The sequence below is a fragment of the Lindgomyces ingoldianus genome (assembly GCF_010093535.1).
Source record: "Lindgomyces ingoldianus strain ATCC 200398 unplaced genomic scaffold BDR25scaffold_18, whole genome shotgun sequence".
Lineage (NCBI taxonomy): Eukaryota > Fungi > Ascomycota > Dothideomycetes > Pleosporales > Lindgomycetaceae > Lindgomyces > Lindgomyces ingoldianus.
Window position 1 is genome coordinate 934,112 of NW_022985179.1, and position 18,460 is coordinate 952,571.

The window sequence follows — 18,460 nt, forward strand, 5'->3', positions numbered from 1 at the left end:
CCCAAAAACTCATGCCGACAAGCCATCACCGCTGAAATCGCTAACCAACTCGCCTTTGCACCGCCACTCCTCGCTCCTGCTCTGACGGAATGCAGTGACGCGACAGCCGCTTCCCACTACTATGCGCTGCTGCCGTCGCGCAGTGCTTGACCCGAAGCTCCTCGCACAATGGCGATGCTCCCCAATAGCTCCCAGCACCCCGATATGGAGTGCACCACATCGATGTCTTGCCACAGTTCGGTCAGCAAAGGGAGAGGAAGGTAGCAACACCAACCAAAAGGGCCTGTCTGGTGTGAATTCTGGTCTTGCTGAGTTGTCTGGCGCGATTACTAACTTTTCTGCAGTACGGTCTGAAGCTCGATTCAATGAGATAGGAGTGCAGCAGCTCAGCAGTCATGTCCACTCCCAAGTATTCCCAGGTGCAAGCACCCTGCCACCCCCCGAGCTCATCGCCCTCTCAAAAGACCATCTCACTCGTCACGATCTACTTGGGAAGAACCAGGACTCCTCCCCGCCGGTGGGTTTCGACCTCCCCGCCCTTCATGGCTCGACGCTGGACGAGCACTTCTACAAACTTGGGATGGATGCTGCCGAACCGTACCTGAGCATGGCGAAGAAATTCGCATGGGCAAATCCTCCTCCGAAGCCCCGGAAGTGGGAACGACGTAGCGGCTGGACGAAATACAATAGGAACGGAACTACGGAAGCTGTGGATGCGCCGAATGAGTCGCTGTTGACATTTGACACGGAGGTTATGTGGAAAGAGACATCGTTTGCGTGCATGGCTTGCGCTGTTAGTCCTAACGCTTGGTATGGCTGGATATCCCCATGGCTGCTTGGAGAGTCAAAATCAGATCGCCACTTGATTCCGTTAGGCGACCCATCGCTGCCGCGAATAATCGTTGGCCACAACATTGGTTATGATAGGGCGCGCATATTGGAGGAATACGACATTAGACAATCCAAGAATTCCTTCATCGATACAATGTCGCTACATGTCGCTTCAAATGGGATGTGCTCTCGGCAAAGGCCGTCTTGGATGAAGCATAGAAAGAGCCGGGAGCTGAGGGAGAAAATAGCAACATCGGAGGAGAACGCGGATTTATCGGCTTTGCTGGATTCAGGGGCACTACCCGAAGAAGAGGAGGAGTTGTGGATTGGGAGGAGTGCGATCAATTCGCTTCGAGATGTTGCAAAATTCCACTGCAATATTACTATCGATAAGGCGCGTCGGGAGTATTTTGGAGAATTGGATCGAGCCGGGATTCGGGAGCGACTCGACGAGCTGTTGGATTATTGTGCTGCCGATGTTGAAATCACCCACCGAGTGTACCAAAAGGTCTTCCCACTGTTCCTGGAGACATGTCCGCACCCCGTCAGTTTCGCCGCCCTTCGATTTCTTGCCGCCCAAATTCTTCCTGTAAACGAAACCTGGGATGCATACATTGCGAATGCAGAGGCTACTTATCATAAGTTAGAAGATGCTGTCCGGGAACGATTGGTTAAATTGGCCGAGAAGGCTCTAAAGGTGAAGGAAAAACCCGATATCTACCTAAACGACCCTTGGTTGAACCAGCTCGACTGGTCAGGCCAGGAGGTGAGGATGGTGAAAGGTAAAAAGAAAGGTGATCCACCAAGGCCAGCAGCGAGACAGAAAAAGCCGGGAATGCCAAAATGGTACAAGGACCTGTTCGCAAAAAACGATGCACCAATGAGTTTAACGGTACGAACCCGGGTAGCTCCAATTCTCTTGAAATTATCCTGGGACGGACATCCATTGGTCTGGTCGGACAAACATGGGTGGACGTATCAAGTGCCGATGGATGAGGTTTTTCTCTACAACCAGAAAGGGTTCCGAGAGCTAGATATGTCCGAGGAGGAAGATATCAGGCTTCGCGACGATGCGAAACACCGGTATTACAAGATTCCACATAAGGACGGTCCACTTGCACGGTGCGCCAACCCCCTAGCGAAAGGCTACCTTCAATACTTCGAAAAAGGAAAGCTTACCTCAGAGTACACCTACGCAAAAGAAGCGTTGGAAATGAATGCCTCCTGCTCGTATTGGATAAGTGCAAGAGATAGGATTATGTCTCAGACAGTTATTTATAACGAGGAAGTTCCAAACACGCCGAAACTGTCGTCCGCATCCGGCAGGGGACGAAGCAAGAAGGTCGGATTCATTCTACCGCAAATCATTCCTATGGGCACTATTACCCGACGAGCCGTTGAGAACACATGGCTCACAGCAAGCAACGCGAAGGCCAATCGTGTTGGATCAGAGCTCAAGTCGATGATTCGGGCACCGAAAGGGTATTGTTTTGTTGGGGCTGACGTTGATTCCCAAGAGCTCTGGATTGCGAGCCTTATTGGCGACGCGACTTTTCAGCTTCACGGTGGAAATGCTGTTGGTTTTATGACCCTTGAGGGTACCAAAGCTGCAGGCACGGACCTGCATTCGCGGACAGCAGGCATTCTTGGAATATCGAGAAACGACGCGAAGGTTTTCAACTACGGGCGTATCTACGGCGCTGGGTTGAAGTTCGCTGCGACGCTCCTTCGCCAATTTAATCCGACCTTGACCGAGTCGCAAACCTCGAAAACTGCCAATGACCTGTATCAGAACACCAAAGGAAAGAAGACCACCAGGAAACAACTACACGAACGTCCATTCTGGAGAGGAGGAACTGAATCGTTCGTTTTCAACAAACTGGAAGATTTCGCCGAACAAGAGCGGCCGAGGACGCCTGTGCTCGGAGCTGGTATCACTGAGGCTCTCATGCGGCGATACTTGACCAAGGGGGGCTTCATGACTTCTCGAATCAACTGGGCCATACAATCTTCTGGGGTTGACTATCTCCACCTTTTGATCGTCAGTATGGACTATCTTACCAGACGCTTCAATCTAGAGGCCCGTTTAGCCATCACGGTTCATGACGAAATTCGATATCTTGTCAAAGAGGAGGACAAGTATCGAGCAGCCATGGCTCTACAGATTGCAAATGTCTGGACTCGGGCCACATTCTCACAACAAATGGGAATCAACGAGCTGCCCCAATCCTGCGCCTACTTCTCAGCTGTTGACATCGACCATGTCCTAAGAAAAGAGGTCGATATGGACTGCATAACACCAAGTCACAAACAGAAGATACCCCACGGTGAGAGTCTTGACATTGTAGAGCTACTTGAAAAAGGCGATGCAGCCCGACTGGACCCTTCCGTGGTACCCAAGGATCCTCCCCAGGTCGAGCAATACGCATCCACTTACACGCCACGCACACCAGTCATGACGGCTCTCGAGGGCGATTCACCTACGTCGATTGCATCGTTAGCATATCTCAGAGCACAAATTACTGGCGATGACAAAGAGCTTCGTGAGATTATGAAAACAGTGCGTGCTCCACGATCACCAAACTCGAGGAGATCAAAACAATCCAAGGAAGATGATGAGGAGATAGAGCGCAGCATGCTGCACTATGAACAGACGGCGCATCTGCTCCCCGTAGATGAACCATGGACGCAGAATCGCTTTACGAAGAACTGGGAGAGCACCAGGAGTAGCAGCTGGCATCATCTGCACGGACGCGGGAGTTCAAATACTTCGAGGTTTGCAGGGAGGGTGTAACATATCCGGATGATCATCTCTGGTCTGTAGATAATTTTGTGTAAGGTATGCATGTCGCGGCCTCGCGATGTTTGGAATCCGGCGCTCTGGGTGCTTTGGATGCACTGGAGGACTCTGTTGGAGCACTTCGCCCTCGTTGGATGCATCTCGAATGTTGAATAAGAGCATCTACCTCGTATGAAGGAGAAATACCTCATGGCAATCCAGAATGCCATTGTCGGGCATGATCTAGATGAACCTCATTTGAATCGCGAGATACAGCCAGAGCTGAGAGCCTCAGCGTCGGGCCCTGCCGATCGGGTCCAGGTGATCGCTTCCCGTGCAGCTCAACACCACCATGACGGACCCTGAGCATGTCAGTTTTTGCAGAGGATCAGGCCAGAATGGGTCGCGGTCAGCCGGCGCATGAGGCCAGCATTGACCTGAAGCCTGGCGGAGGCTGGCCGTGTCTTATTTTCCCCACGTTTGGTAATGGCAACCGACTCATCGTGGGGTGAGCACGACACTGGCGTGCCAAGAACGTGGCCCACGATTGGCAGGAACTGGTTCCAGCCCCCTGGATGCCAAGCCGGTGGAGTTCACCGCCTCGCGCTGGGAAAATTCGACATCGCCTCCTTTCCTTTTTTTCTGGCGCCATTTTCTTCTCCTCGACCCACTTTCATCAATCGAATAAAAGCTGCATAGACCACGCTCGCTTCCCCGCATTCTCTAATCACCTCACCTCTTCCACTGCGACTGAGCACTTTCACTAAAGAACCTCGACGCGCTCAGCTTCACGCTCCACGGTTGATACAAACTACGTGTCGCCAGCCTCACCACGCCGAGCCTCCCCCTTCTTCCTCTACAGCAAGCCCGAACACCACCCTGCCCTCCCTATTCACAATCACTGCGAAACTGCCTTTCTCTCTCACCACAATGGCTCCTCGATTCGTCATCCCAAAGCGATTCCCCATAACTGCTGCATCTGCGGGCAAGCGCACAACTCCGCTTGCTCGCTTCAACTCCAGCTCGAGCACCTCGAGGGCTGCGAGGGTCATGGAGATGGCCGCGCAGGCCGAGAAGCCGAGTACGTCCCACTTACCTCCGAGAATGTCCTCGCTGGGGCTCTAGCAATTGCAATGCAGGGCTTCCCCTTCGCCCGAACCTTCACTATCCGATGACAATCGCGCTAACATACCCGCCCCAGGTGCTTTCGAAGCCTCTGTCCCCATCCTGTGGGTCCTCTGTGGTGCCGCTATTGTGACTGCTTGGAACCGTGTCGATGAGAGGGAGGATCACGTTGAGAAAGTATTTCCTCCCCCTTTCTCCCTTCCTCCATTTACCCCTTATGCCCGGATCCGGCGCTAACGCGACTTACAGCTCCTCATCGTCTAATGCCCATATCCATCATCGGCGGCGTCCCTGCATACAGCATATTCGCTTTGATTCCTTCGATTTGAAAAATTGCATCCATACGCACGGCTTAGTGTTATGGCATAGGCAATAGATCTCCTTTTTTTTTCCTTAGGGCTTTCGGGCACATCATATGGATAACGGATATGCAGCGGTCTAGGTCAATAGCTGTGGACACGGACTTGGTATCGGTTTGGTCTGTGAGGTGTGATGGACGGTAATTCATCCTCTGGCGTTATGGTATTGTATATCGAGCTTTCTCCAAGATGAAAAGATACCTGATTGATTCTCAACATCTCCTTTGTCAGTCATTGCGCAGTCGTTTCCGCTTTTGGCATATTTGTCTTCCTATATTTGCCAGTTCCTTTCATCATTTCTCTTTCATTGTGCACACGCCCTGATAGTGCTGTCTACTATCCGGAGTCCAGCAGTGTGAAAGGAGGTATTGTTTAAGGAGAAAGCATACTCTAACGTCGTCGAATTCCGTCACATGTCTTTCATGGTGCATAAGTCCCGATCCCGCTGTCTGTACACTGGAATCCAGCAACTGTCAAGAAAGACAATTTTCAAAGGAGAAAGCATACTCGCCCGTCGTCGAAAGCCGCTCCGTGCTTTTCATGTTGCATAAGTCCTGATTCTGCTGTCTGTACACTGGAGTCTATCAACTGTCGACGAAGTCATTTTCAGGAAGTCATTTTTCAAGGAGAAAGCATACTCAGACGCCCTCGAAGTACGTCACGGCCTAGACTTCCCAGTGAAATGCCCATATTGAGCTCTGTAAGGCGTCAGTTAGAAAAGGGTCTTAAGTCTATTCACAGGATGGCGAAATACGTGAATGTATACAAGACTCATCTGAAGAACCCCAGGGATTGAAACATTCACTTCAATGTACAGCAAGAGCCCCTTCTGTTTACCTCTACATATATCCCCTGAAACTTTCTCATCCCTTCCTTTTTTCACCCAATTAACCCTCAACTTCTTCCTACCACCAACCGCAATCTAGCCAGTATGGATACCTTCAGAACTTGTACCCCACCCACGTCAGTCCCCCTCTCTCTCTAGCTTTCCCCCTTAACCCCGATCCTCACACCATACTAGACCTACTGGCGCGTTTATAACCATCCGCCTTAAAACGAACCCGAGAAACGGACTCCAGTGCGCTCGCCTTTACAACCACGACATATCCCTCCTAACCACCTCTGTCTTCTTCCAACAAGCAACTCTAAGCGCACCACAACCACCATTTGCCGTTTTCACATTCCCAGATCCGGAGGTATTCGAGATTTACTTGTCCTGGACTCGAGATCGGATTGTTAGGAATAGAGTGAAGGATGGGAATCGGAATGCTAAAATTCCCGCTGTCGCTGTGCAGGGCTCTAGTTCTGGCTCTGCGGAGGAGGCAGAGGCAGCGAGAGAGGGAACAGTAAGAAGAAGAGGTGTAGTGGAAAAAGTGGGGTACTCAACCCTCCTCAGTCTATGGGTGCTAGGCCATAAACTCCAGGACACGGAGTTTATGGACACAGTCATGTCCTTCCTATCCGAGAACTTGAATCGAATTCTCCTAGACCCAGACCCAGACAGCACTAGTACGCCGACCCAGTTTCTAGAGGTCCTAACGCCTGCAAAAGTAAAGTTTGTCTGGGATAACACTACAAAGGACTCGATGATCAGAACATTTGTTCTAGAAACTACAGCACAGTTTGCTAGTTTCAACTTAGTCAAGGGATTTTTAGCCAAACCTGAGACTGGACATAGCGGCCGAGGAACGTACGCCAATATCAAGAATTTCCAGGCGGAGCTAGAGACGGTATTGCAGTTTGCAATGCCGAGGTTTCTGGTTCCTGAAGGGGTTCGGGGTGTGCATCCCAAGTTACTGAGGATTTTATTGCCACCGCCACCGTATGTAGTAGAGCTAGTTGGCGGGGTGGATGTGGGGTGGTGTTGTAGGATGGTGCAGGTGGATACGCTGACGGGAAAGGAGATGCAGGATTTGGCGAGGAGGATGATTGAAGGGATGGGGGCGGGAGGAAAGGGAAGGAATTGTAGGTATCATGAGCATGGGAGGGTTGGCGTGAGTTGTTGGATGGAGGATCTGCAGTAGACAGACGATAGGGGGTCGTTCAAGGGGCATGTAGTATGATACCCTAGACGAAATAGTAGATCTAGACCAGCCTAGATTTACGCGGATAATGTAACCTGGTTTCCCCTCAGCTCGGTCCAGAAAGCGGTCATTGAGAACACTACTAATTTCACGTGAGCATGCTACCTATTAACTGCTACCTATCAACCCCTTCTACAACGTTTCTTTGCAAACTAGCCTCAGTTTTGTCAAAGACTTCTTTTTCTCATCATTACTTCTCTCATACCAGGCCGCTTTTGCTACAGTTAGATATAAACCAGAGTGCCTCGATCTACCCAGCGCGTAAATCTCCAAATTGAAAATTTAGGCAGCGTGGAGCCTTTTAAGGTTATGTATGATCGCCAATAGTCTTAGCGACGCAACCGTAGTGAGGGGATAGCACACGTGATCGCGATGACCTCACAGTCAGTTACAGACACTACCATCTTAGAAACGTTATGATAAGATGCGAGCGGTTTCGAAAAGCTAGATTAAGTCACTAAACTATAATATTAACTTTAGAGATGTGTCTCACTCAGATGCTCGCCAGTGACGTCGCTCCACCGGGGGACTCAGTCACGAAGTGAAAGGTGTGATTAACTACCTGTCTTATATTTAATGATACAGGATCTCTAGTTCGCACTGCCGCAGCAACACCAACCCTTCCACTAGGCTCAATGTCGCTAGGATTTAGATTCGTTTCCATCCTCATTATCTAATTCATATTCAGCACCTACAACTCAGAATGAGAGCGTCCCAAAGTACTAAGAATTTGGCCCGCGCCCCAAGCACTACTTCAAGCTCTTCGAGCCACCCACGCATGAGCGCTGCTACGACGACATCCACAGAGACATCCACCTTCGCTTTTAGACCAAACCAAACCATCACAGTCAAACTCCGCAATGACAACACAACACCCCCACAAACCCGCCAATATCTCCTCCCTCGAGACCGCGTATGTTACACATCCCTCTACTTCCGGGACCATCTTTCCCCATCCTCACCCTCCAGCCAGAAACACCGCGACGGTGTGATCCGACTCAATTTTCCCGATTTCGTGATCTTCGAAATATACGTCGAATGGCTTAACACCGGAACCGTCCACACGAAAGCAGATCTCCAAGCCCAACTCGAACATACTAGACCCAGTGCAGAGGTGCGAAATGAAAGATATAGAACGCCGGAAGATATCGCAAGAGCAGCATACACTGACTACCTAGGCTGCTATTTCCTTAGCGACTGGATCCGCGACACTACCTTCAAAGATACCATCATCTCCCTTCTCATTTCTACCATGAACCTTCCCAATAACAGCGGACACCCTGAGCAATTCGTCAAGTGTCTTAAACCCAGTTTAGTGGATTTGCTGTTCATGGGTTTCCAGCCCGGTGACACGATCCGGAAGTTCCTGTTTTGTGCGGTTGCGAGATTTGGCACAAAGCAAGATCTCGAGAGATTCATGCCGGATGAGGGAGGCGAGGAGTGGCCACGGGCATTTGTAAGGGGGTTATTGGGATGGTTGTATGGGGAGGTTGTGCAGAGCCGGAGAGCAGACTCGTTGGGGAGGGTGATGGAAAAGGATCAAAGTTCAGAGTACCCGTTTACCTCAACAGGCTCTTCGGTCTTGCCGCCAGTGTCACTTCCCTCGTTCGTATCGCTGACAACTTCCTCGGAGTCGACTTGCCAGGGTGGTATGGGGGAGTCTGAGACTGTGCGAATGACAACATGTGATGAACAAGAATCGGGGGCAGGAGTGAATGAGGTACAGCCAAGATGGCCGGAGGATTGGGAGGAACATTGCTTCTTCCATGAGCATACGTATCTGACCCGGCCGTGTCATAGGAATCAGGCACCGGGGCTACGGGTTGGGCGAAGGAGCTTGATGGGTGTTTGTACAGTTTGGATATGATCCATGCAGTGAGCTTCTTCGGTATTCGTATGTTTGTCCGCTTTAGCCGCTGTGGACGCGGTGGAACCTCATATTCCGAGCACACCCAGATAGAATGAACGCTGTGGTAAACACTCACAGGAGGATCGCGCGAAGAGGAACGAGGGCTTGGGCATGAGCACTGAAGTCTCGGGAAAAGCGGCTGCTGTATACACAGCACCGTAACCAACCCCACCTCCAATGTTGTCTCCTAAGCATTGCAGTGTTACACGGTACTTGTAAGTTGGAACGCCGTCGCTATCACACTACCACTACTAGCCACGAGAAATTTTCACAAGTCGACACATCAAGATATCCACACTCCGAACCCAGATATCTTCCTCAAGTCCACAGAACAACCCATGAATCTCAGTGAAAAGAAAATGAAGACACATCTTTCGCGACAGTCGCCGGTAGTTCTAAGCGACACCACGATGGATTCCATGAATGGCAGATAGTATTTATCGTCGTCCTCAAGGCTCTGAAGATCTTTTACACCCGTATAACGAGCCATAGTGTCAGGAGAAGCGTTCGAATCAGGGAACCTATCAGTATAAATCCATACATTGATGCAACTTACGTAGAGAGCATGAAGCAATTGACGGATCAATCCTTATTGTCCGGGGAACGCTTGAGTTTTCGGACGATTATGCTCGCGACCATATCTTCAAAGAAAGAATAGCCAGAACTTCGCCCAAACACCAAACAGCAAGGAAGTCCATGTAGTCAGTCTCCGAAGTGTTCGCCTGCATGTGTTCACTATCGACCTCTGGAATAGATCGTATCTCTAGCCATGGAGCCAATAATAGTACATATCAAAGATGGGCGGATCATTCCACAACACCTGGAGAACAAGTACGCCTGATCCTCTCCATGACTCAACGCTGTTCTTGAGATAATGCGAGCCTGGCTTAAGGATGATGCTCTAACGAATCTTGTGCCTCTTCGAATATCGCAGCACCAACCTCAAACTACTTTGTCTTGATCATTTTCGTGGTTATCTTCCTTCTGGGGGCCCACTGTTATGATCAATTAGCGAGCGACTCAAGAGCGGTAGTCAGAGTAATACTCATGGAGGAATTCTATCTAGTTTGAATAGTACTTAAGGCACTCGTCCTGTAATCGACGCTTGAGGCAATCCTCGAGAGATTGATGATCGAGACAACGCTCGCGGAATCGACAGTGAAGGACATCCTCTCAGAATGGACAATGGGAGAAATCCCCCTGGAGATTGATGAGATTGGAGATTATCTTTATATAGCTCCTGCTTTTTAAATGAGCTGTTCAGTATTCGATCATGGTGGGAATAGAAAAAGATAACCAAAAACTACTTTGCTACCCTTCTAAAGTTCATATGCAAGGACATTTGGTAAAATTAGGAAACGTAGACAATGCTGATAGTAAGGAGCAATGGAGCAAAGAGTGGAAAGCCAATCCTAAATTCATATAGTCGGCTTCCCATATCATGTTCATACAATTACGTATTTTGCAAGCGATACCATGAGCCAGAGAACTTCACCTTTTTCAGTCATCCTCCTCGTGGAAGGGACTCAAGGGTACTACCCTCAGTTTTGGGCAATGGCCTTTATATTCATGGCATTTCCGCACCCGCACCATTCACTCGACTCCGATTTGGGTATCTTCGGATAAACATGGTAACGATTCCAGCCAGGAGACGATGGTCGTTGACTCCTGTGACCCTATTCCTGTCGATCGGACAGCGGCTATCCCGAGCCATGAATTCTCGTGCGCATTCGGCTACGTTGTGTAAGAGCTTGATGTTGATAGAGTAGCATTGTGTATTACCGCAGAAAGTGTGAACTGGTCATAGGTTAGCATACTTGTCATTCCTCCTATGGGCTAAACTGACGGCATCCCTGGTTTCGATGTGTTTGGGATGTGATAACGGAGACTGGGTTGCTGAAAATGTCCATATAAATGGGGTAGGTGAACGCCATCGGGAGATTATCCTCGAATGAATCAATATCGACATTTCCGGGGACTCGCGCGTCTATTAGACGCTGAACAAGATTCCGTAGAGCATGAAGGTTGGTTTCGATACCTCCGAGTCGCTCATCGAGCGCTCTAGAGCCCCCGAAACCTCCACCAAGAGCTCCCGGTGTACGATTATTTTCTAGGATGTCTAGAAGCAGCTGAAAAAAATGCTTCAGTACGAGAATTAAACCTTCTTTTTCCTTCTTCTCGGTGCCGTTGGTCTCTTTGATCTTATAAACGCCTAATCGTTTTCCCGCCACACCATATAGCAAGCCCAAGCATGATTATGAGAATGATAGGTACGGCGATGGCTAGAGCAATCGTTGCGTTGAGTTTAGGACTGATAGTTGAAGGAAAAGGTCCGGATGAGGCTGAGGGCATGACCGTGGGTATTGAAGACAATGAGCATTGTCCCGAATAGTAGCAATTTTATCCCGTCATCCATTTGGAATCGGCGGCAGTCTGAACTGCCCATTCCTCGGCTTTACTCGTCTTCGCAAACTAACCAAGGGAGTAATCCATTTGAGATAGGCAGACAGCCCAATACCATTGCGCAACTGAAGTCCTTTCAGGCTGCCCTGTGCAGACAAACTTACAGGCTGCTGGCCAAGATAGATGAGAGCAGAAACAGTCGTTCACTGCACTTGCCGTCGCACATGCGACATTGGCAGTGAGAATTTCGGAGCAGGTTGCCGCACATGTCGGGTAGGCTACACTCGCGGTTGGAGAAGGGAGATCGACGAGGCTGGGCTATTCCACTGCCTGTGTCAAACGCGGTCAAAAAATCGAAAAACCTATAATATAATCACTTATAATTGTGTAATTAACCTGTGTTTGAGTATCGTTAGATGTTGAGCGACTTTCAGCACATTGTCTTTACCAGCGTTTCCAACAGGAAGTAGTACGATTGATACTTTTGCTCCACCTACAATCACGTGAGGCAAACAAACGTAACTACATTTTTAACTGTTACAATTTAATTAATAAGGCTTAAAAGTAAGCAGTATACAATTAAGGTAGAATTTTTTAAGGTTGCAGTCTCTAACGCGCGTGAGGGCTAGGGAAGCGTGTTTGTGCCACTATTTACATGTTAGTGTAGCCTTAGAGCTTGCCCTGTACTATAACAACCTTTTAGACAACCTTATTATAGCAAAAGATGACAGTCCCTTGTATAGGGAACCTCTGGGTTAGTGGCTCTAGGTTAGTTAGCGCGACTATCCTGTACTCTTTAAGATGGCACTTAATTTCTACAAGCTGCAACTGCAAGAGAGCCTTTAGTAAAAGAAAAAAAACAGTTACTATCTCTTAGGCTTTATAATTAAAGCTTTACAACTCTAGAAGAACTAGCTATGTTATAAAGTTGTTTTTAGTAAATTAAATAACCTTACATGCTATATTAAAAGTAAAGGAGACCCTGCTACTCTAAAAGCTTTAACAGTTATGTTGTAACTTTTAGTAAAAAGTTAAGAAGTACAAGCAGCTTTAATTAAACTGTAACTTAATTGTATTAACCCCTACTGTTAGGTGAAGCAAACAAAAGTATATAATAAGTGAGACGTAACTTGTCTAGAAAGCCTGAGTCGAATCGTACTACTTCCTGATGGAAACGCTGGTCTTTACCGATATCAGAGTCAAGTGGTGGTGAAGCTCACGCCTATCAATATCAACAAAACAAAACAAATCCTAGCAGGCCGTGGGGTGAATAGAAGTCGGTAATTCGAGAGGCAGTGACCAAAAGTCGCTCTCCATGCTTCAGACTCCAGTCTTCGTCTAAAACCGACGCATCTGGCCTTGCATTCGCGAGCTCGATACTCTACGTCCCATGATTCGACGCCTTCAAAGCTTGGCTAAAGTTTGCGGTCTACCTTATGGGCAAACGAGAGCCTCTCTCGAAATCCTTGGTAGCGCAGATTGATTCCTCTGAGGGTAAAGATGAAACTCGATTCGTTCAGTCATTCGAGATCCATCCCGACTTTTTCCGACATATTTCTTCTTGCCTTTAGCGCTGAGAGTAAGGTACCGAACGGTGTGACAGAAGTTCCTGAGTTCCTGAGTGCTCGGCCATGCGCTGGAGACTGTATGTGGTGGTACATGCTTGATGGAATGGGCCATCCGAATCAGGAAGCCTATTGTTTCTGCAGGGAGGACCTCAACCCGAATAGAACATCCTTCTTGTCATCATGCGTCAAGACAGACTTCAAGGCCAATTCTGTAGATATGGCGTATATTTCCTCAGCGTGGAATGTCTTTTGCTCCTTCGAGGGCAGCGGTGACAGGTGAGGAATCATCTTTCGATCCTCAGAAACCATCGGTATTCGCTCGTCCAGATAATCGTCTTGACGGCTACCGCAACCTCAGCAACCACGCAGCAACAGTGACAGTTACGAAGGTTTTGGTAAGAACTATACCTGCGACAGGTTCTGTGACGTTCCCTATATCTACAGGTTCCGGTGGAAGAGTAATGAACAATGCTCTCGCTCTTAGAGTGATCATTGAGGTGCTCGTTGCGGCCGCAATACATCGGTGATGGCATTGAGGCCTAAGTATTGGTCAACAGTGCATAGGAGGTAACTAGTTGAAAGAATTCGGAGTCGGATGGGTAGAAGGGAATGCAGCTTGATGGCATACATCACTCGTATCGCTGGGGTTTCGAACTACCAATATTCAAGTCGTTTGGAGGTAGTTGTTTCAAGACATATGCTGCATTCCTAAATGACTTCCATTGTGCAAGGGCTTGAAGAGCACCTTCTCGGAATGGAAAGGTTTCATGCACATTGCACATGGGCATAGATCCAGGCCATGTTCGATATCTTGCTTCGTAGCAAGCTTAGCTATTCCTCGAATCCAGAATCCACTCTAATTTATAACATCAGCGCCGGTAGCGAGGTGTGAAAAAATGTGTCCTTTGGTGTGTCTTCGTCTCTAGAACCCGAAACTGCCTTTCGAAAGTGGGTAATTTGTTTCAGATGCATGCGAGGCGTTGTGCTTGACAGAAAATGCTGCGAAATTTGTGACCTTCTCTTGCTGTTGGCCGGTCCAATCGACTTATGCTAAGTACCGAGCTAGCTAAACTAAGAAGTTTGATGGAGGCTTGTGAGATCTTCATCAGTTTGAGCCCAGTGGTGAAAACTAGGTGTTTAAGGATGCAGAATCTAAATGGATTGTAGCTAAAGCATTCATGTCTGACATTTGGGAAAACTCAGCAAAATTCTCTTGATCTTGGATCTCCTATGGGGTCATCAGTACGGAAGAGTAGTTCATTGAGCACAAGTGTTGACCATCTGGGACCTCGTATCCGATTGTTCCCTGTTGTCCAGTTATCCTGGTTCCAGTTTTTTGGACGTGAATGGCCATACCAAAGTTTATAACAAACAGATTTGGTGCGGTTTCGTCCGAGATCGGGTCTCAAAGGTTGCCCAGTAGACCTGTTAAAGTTGGGGTCTTTCAGAGTCAGCTGTAGGATTGTACAGAATCATCCATTGGTTTTACGTCTTGGGGTAACAGACTCTTCCCCATGGCAGTAATCTAAGGTGGCTGCAATCTGATGGCCGATCTCGATGATTTGGCTCTCTGTAAATGACACCCCAGTATCCTGTCAATGCACTTAATACTTCCAGGCATCTTTAGGATTTATTCTACAGCTCGGATCGTTTCGTTTGTCTGTCAAGGGCCTTTCTTTTTCAGTAGTCTATGAAGAAAGGCAGAGTTTTGGTTGTTCTGTTCTATTCGACTTCGTAATGAAGGGTAGCAATGTGAGACCCGCTCTAACGAGAGTCATGTGCCTGTGCTCCTCCAGAGCGAAAACTGGGTCACTTGTTCGTATCTGTTTGCATCCGACGGCCATCAGATACACTAGTCTTTCTTATACACAGGCAAGGAGACCGTAGCTAAGAGAATTATTTTGGAGGATTTTGAAGGCCCACCCGAAACCCTCACTTCCAATCCACAGGAGGATTTGGTAGGACCACTACTCCATCTCTAGCACTCGGGCATCTTTGGACATGGTTGCACTGGTATAGAGCTGAAAGCTTTGATGAGGCCTGGACACCGAAGGATTAGGAGAAGTTCATACTAGTTTAAACCGTAGAATGACTAGTGTCACTTACAACGCGTCCAGTTCGCGTCTCACATAGAGATGATGAAGGAGGTACGTCGTAAAAGAGTGCGGTAGGTTAGATCGTGACAAAGAGTGCTCTAGCGCAGTATAGTAGTTACATTAAAAATGTCGGACCCACGCAGGCGAGTATACACAAGCTCTCGGAATGAGAACCGGAATCACCCAGCAATCCAATTTTCACGCCTATATCCTTCTTCTATCTCCTGAGGTTAAGTAATTTCCTCTGATATGCGACGGTCTACCATCTGGGCATGTCCGCCATGTGCCACCTGATCAAGCCGTTAGAATGTAGAAGTATCGCAGGAGACTCCCACCGGCTTTTTACTTACCCTTATCAGCTGGAGCGTCTCTTTCAGGTGTTAAGAACTCTGATTGGCCCCGCCACCTCTCGAAATGCGCAAGCGTTAACTCTGGGTTTCATTGGCCAGGGAAAGTGAGGTTGCATGACATCCTGGCACAGGTCCATGGGTGGCGGGGCATTTCTTAACCAGTTTTGACCGTCGCCAAGAAGACAAGCGGCAGCCCATCAGCTATCAACGCTTCCTTATACTCGACGAAGCAAGATCTACTCAATCTAATCATCGACGTAGCTAAACGACCCCATCCCCAAATCTTCATCAATGCCAGACGAGGTATTGCGAACAGCTATGCAGATTTGCCTTTCAGAAACCCCCACGATATCGACGACGGATCCAAGGCAGCATTCCGGGATTCTCGATCTTCCCGAAGAGTTGATAGACACCATCATTCGAGTTGTCAAAAATACTGCACCTGTCTCAGACTTCTGGAACTGCTTGAAAACCTGCAGGAAATGGCACCGCATCGGCCTTGCTATCCATGGATGCCTAGACTTTTCAGTATCAGCGACTATTGAATCAGGGGCTCGACGTCACGCAATTCAGCAAGAAGAGAAATCTACAAGCATCGAACATTTGACGGACTTCTCAATGAACCCTCCCTCCCAGCTGTTCTTATGTGAACTTCGATCATTAACTGTGCATGTCCTCCATGGTCGCATTTCCAGCCCGTTCAACCCAGTTTCTGGGAGAAATTTCTTCGAATCCCTCTCTGACTCCCTCAAGATTACCAGAAAACTTGCCATGTTCTCCTTGAAGTTCGCGGACGATGGCTGGGATTTCCCTGTTCGAGATGTTCCGGCGATTCCGGAAACTCAACTTGCAAAACTCGTTTCAGTGCTTCCGAGCACGGTGATCAATCTTGAGATCGATACCGCCGGTGTGGATCTGCCTCCGAGTGAGGAACTTCTTAGAGCCGACCAAGCTAGCCATCTGTGCTATCAGATCAGCCGAATTTTCCCCCGCCTCCAACATTTTCGGCTGCGGGTCGCACATGTCTGTGAAACAATCCTTGACTTAGGTCCTGACCTCGAACCCTGCTTTTGCACAAAAGCATACTGTGGTGTTGGCCTTGGGAAATCGAGCTGTCCACGGATATGTTCATGGGATCTGCGTCGGATGACCGTTTGGATACCAACGGGACAGGACAAAGAGAACAATTCCTTTGTTCAAGCATCCAAACGCCTAACGGAGCACTGTGCTTCTCACGCTCCTTTCACCATTCTCGTCAACCAACAACACACCCACACGTGCGTCCTCAGCCCGGGAATAGCCGTGTGCACGAATTTCACTTGGTCGGTGACAAGCAACTTCTGTTCTAACAGAACCTCCGGTTATTCAGATCACAACCACCGCTCTGGATCCAACGTCCAGAACATGCCATGCCGCGATCATAATTTTCTCTTGAGAAGCCCCAGACGATACTTTCTGCCTAATGATGACAACCCGCGGACCCCATTCCCATATATGGCTGAATGGGCCGTAGAGTCCCAGAACAGGTGGACACAAGACAGCCATCGCGGTTGCCGGTACCCTATTTGCGACGGTTCCCAACCTGGGGACCCGTTCTGGAAGACTACTCGTGATGGGAGGGGACTCTGGGCCTGCCTGTTCCCAAAGTGCCAGATTCGGTGTCAGTCGTTCTACGCCCTTCAAGGACATCAATTATACGGCCATCCAGAGAAGCCGCATGATGGAATGTACCACAGTTACTATCCATGTCCGTCTGTTGGCTGCTCTCGTGTCGGCCGGTGGGGGTTTTATCGGAAGAAGGAGTTGGAAGAGCATTTGTTGAGCCATCATCTAAATCCTTGTACGATGGATCTGCCCTCAGATTGATGGCAACTTGAGGAAGCTCACCCTGTGTGGCACTCCGCGTTTATGACGGTTCATTTGGTAACTGATCTTGCTTGGGCTTGCCTGAAAGAATGGCTATGGTGGTGCGTGTGCGACATCCAGGTATACTTTCTCACTAATCCGAGTCTGCAGTGACCATCCCAATGAGATGCTTTAATCTGATAGAGATACAGGGTTGAAAGAAGATCACGCGAACGGGATTCTTGGATGTATCTCTTATCTTCCGCACTGCCTAAGGCTCATTTCCCATAGCTATGGGTTTTACAACTCTGGCCCTATGATTTAACTGCATTCAGTTTCCCGCTTTGGACGGAGGTGAGGAGGTGCAGTATTAGGGCCACAATCCGACCGGCTCTACGCGGAGATGCTATCATGTAGTGTCCTTCATTAGAACTTAGTGTTAGCTTCGAAATTGGAGAACGTCTTCTATCAATCTCACAATCCATCTCAAAATTTAGCTTCCGCTTGCAAATCAATCTTGGCATAATTACTTCGATCAGCACAACCTGTACGGCCGTATTCAGAAAACCATGCATGCCAAACCAAATCCACACCAACATCAGGTTCAAAGCCCCAACACACCATCCTCTCTATCCCTCTCTACCTCTCTCCCTCTCTCCTCCCCAATCCCTGAGACAGGCGCGATTTAAAAGCCACCCGCTAACCCCTGCTTCATCCCGCGAGCCTCGGCTCATCCAAACCCTGCCACCCCAGACCCCGCTTCTTGGAACGCACGAGCTTCCAGAAGCGACGGAAGTTGTTGCATGTCGGTACGTCCGTTAAGGCGGGTAGACTGGAGCAGCTCGCTCCGGAACTTGGATTTTTTTCGGCCGTGCCGACGAAGGCCAGGGTTTGCGGCTTGATAAAAGTGCTTTGGGCTGGAGCTGCAGCTGGAGTAGAAAAAACACTTTTCAGCTTCTTACGAAGGCTTCGTTGCAGATTTCTGCAAGTTTGCTGGACTCTGTGCCTGCGAGCATATCATAGAAGGAATTATTGTGTTAGGTCCTCCCAAAAAGCAAGCCTCGCGTGAGCCTCAGTGGGAGCGAACAAAAGCTCCACCCTTGAAAGCTAA

The 18,460-nt window shown here is 48.8% G+C and overlaps 6 protein-coding genes across 6 annotated transcripts; 5 read left to right on the forward strand and 1 right to left on the reverse strand.

Annotated features, from left to right (window-relative positions):
• The first annotated feature begins 53 nt into the window (after positions 1–53).
• BDR25DRAFT_262956 (DNA polymeras-like protein gamma) lies at positions 54–3,707 on the forward strand. The gene is made up of 2 exons (XM_033686792.1): positions 54–290; positions 345–3,707. The coding sequence occupies exons 1-2, from the start codon at positions 122–124 to the stop codon at positions 3,623–3,625; spliced, it is 3,450 nt and encodes a 1,149-aa protein (XP_033547048.1). The 5' UTR covers positions 54–121; the 3' UTR covers positions 3,626–3,707.
• A 544-nt stretch (positions 3,708–4,251) lies between these two features.
• On the forward strand, positions 4,252–5,403 carry BDR25DRAFT_394108 (uncharacterized protein). Its single transcript, XM_033698289.1, has 3 exons — positions 4,252–4,691; positions 4,812–4,912; positions 4,985–5,403. The coding sequence occupies exons 1-3, from the start codon at positions 4,541–4,543 to the stop codon at positions 4,997–4,999; spliced, it is 267 nt and encodes an 88-aa protein (XP_033547049.1). The 5' UTR covers positions 4,252–4,540; the 3' UTR covers positions 5,000–5,403.
• Positions 5,404–6,025: 622 nt separating this feature from the next.
• Positions 6,026–7,274, forward strand: BDR25DRAFT_314934 (uncharacterized protein; the record flags this gene model as incomplete). Its single annotated transcript, XM_033691489.1, has 3 exons — positions 6,026–6,057; positions 6,116–7,088; positions 7,194–7,274. 3 exons carry the CDS (start codon positions 6,026–6,028, stop codon positions 7,272–7,274), a joined length of 1,086 nt encoding a protein of 361 aa, XP_033547050.1.
• A 607-nt stretch (positions 7,275–7,881) lies between these two features.
• Positions 7,882–9,045, forward strand: BDR25DRAFT_314935 (uncharacterized protein; the record flags this gene model as incomplete). The annotated part of the gene is made up of 1 exon (XM_033691490.1): positions 7,882–9,045. One exon carries the CDS (start codon positions 7,882–7,884, stop codon positions 9,043–9,045), a length of 1,164 nt encoding a protein of 387 aa, XP_033547051.1.
• Positions 9,046–10,406: 1,361 nt separating this feature from the next.
• On the reverse strand, positions 10,407–14,574 carry BDR25DRAFT_355913 (uncharacterized protein; the record flags this gene model as incomplete). The annotated part of the gene is made up of 21 exons (XM_033695547.1): positions 10,407–10,499; positions 10,539–10,612; positions 10,672–10,884; positions 10,934–11,288; positions 11,321–11,369; positions 11,400–11,520; positions 11,565–11,773; positions 11,800–11,820; positions 11,887–11,983; positions 12,616–12,705; positions 12,727–12,871; positions 12,924–12,996; positions 13,042–13,152; positions 13,207–13,411; positions 13,467–13,597; positions 13,692–13,868; positions 13,927–14,082; positions 14,131–14,187; positions 14,246–14,286; positions 14,327–14,512; positions 14,548–14,574. 21 exons carry the CDS (start codon positions 14,572–14,574, stop codon positions 10,407–10,409), a joined length of 2,631 nt encoding a protein of 876 aa, XP_033547052.1.
• Positions 14,575–15,733: 1,159 nt separating this feature from the next.
• BDR25DRAFT_370204 (uncharacterized protein) lies at positions 15,734–17,804 on the forward strand. The gene has a single exon (XM_033697132.1). It carries the CDS (start codon positions 15,796–15,798, stop codon positions 17,368–17,370), a length of 1,575 nt encoding a protein of 524 aa, XP_033547053.1. The 5' UTR covers positions 15,734–15,795; the 3' UTR covers positions 17,371–17,804.
• Positions 17,805–18,460: the final 656 nt, after the last annotated feature.

Coding starts and splice junctions, on each gene's coding strand:
- BDR25DRAFT_262956 (XM_033686792.1), top strand. CDS start 122: ATGCGCTGCTGCCGTCGCGCAGTGCTTGACCCGAAGCTCCTCGCACAA. Junction 291..344: donor CAACCAAAAGGGCCTGTCTG/GTGTGAATTCTG, acceptor ACTTTTCTGCAG/TACGGTCTGAAGCTCGATTC.
- BDR25DRAFT_394108 (XM_033698289.1), top strand. CDS start 4,541: ATGGCTCCTCGATTCGTCATCCCAAAGCGATTCCCCATAACTGCTGCA. Junction 4,692..4,811: donor CGCGCAGGCCGAGAAGCCGA/GTACGTCCCACT, acceptor TACCCGCCCCAG/GTGCTTTCGAAGCCTCTGTC.
- BDR25DRAFT_370204 (XM_033697132.1), top strand. CDS start 15,796: ATGCCAGACGAGGTATTGCGAACAGCTATGCAGATTTGCCTTTCAGAA.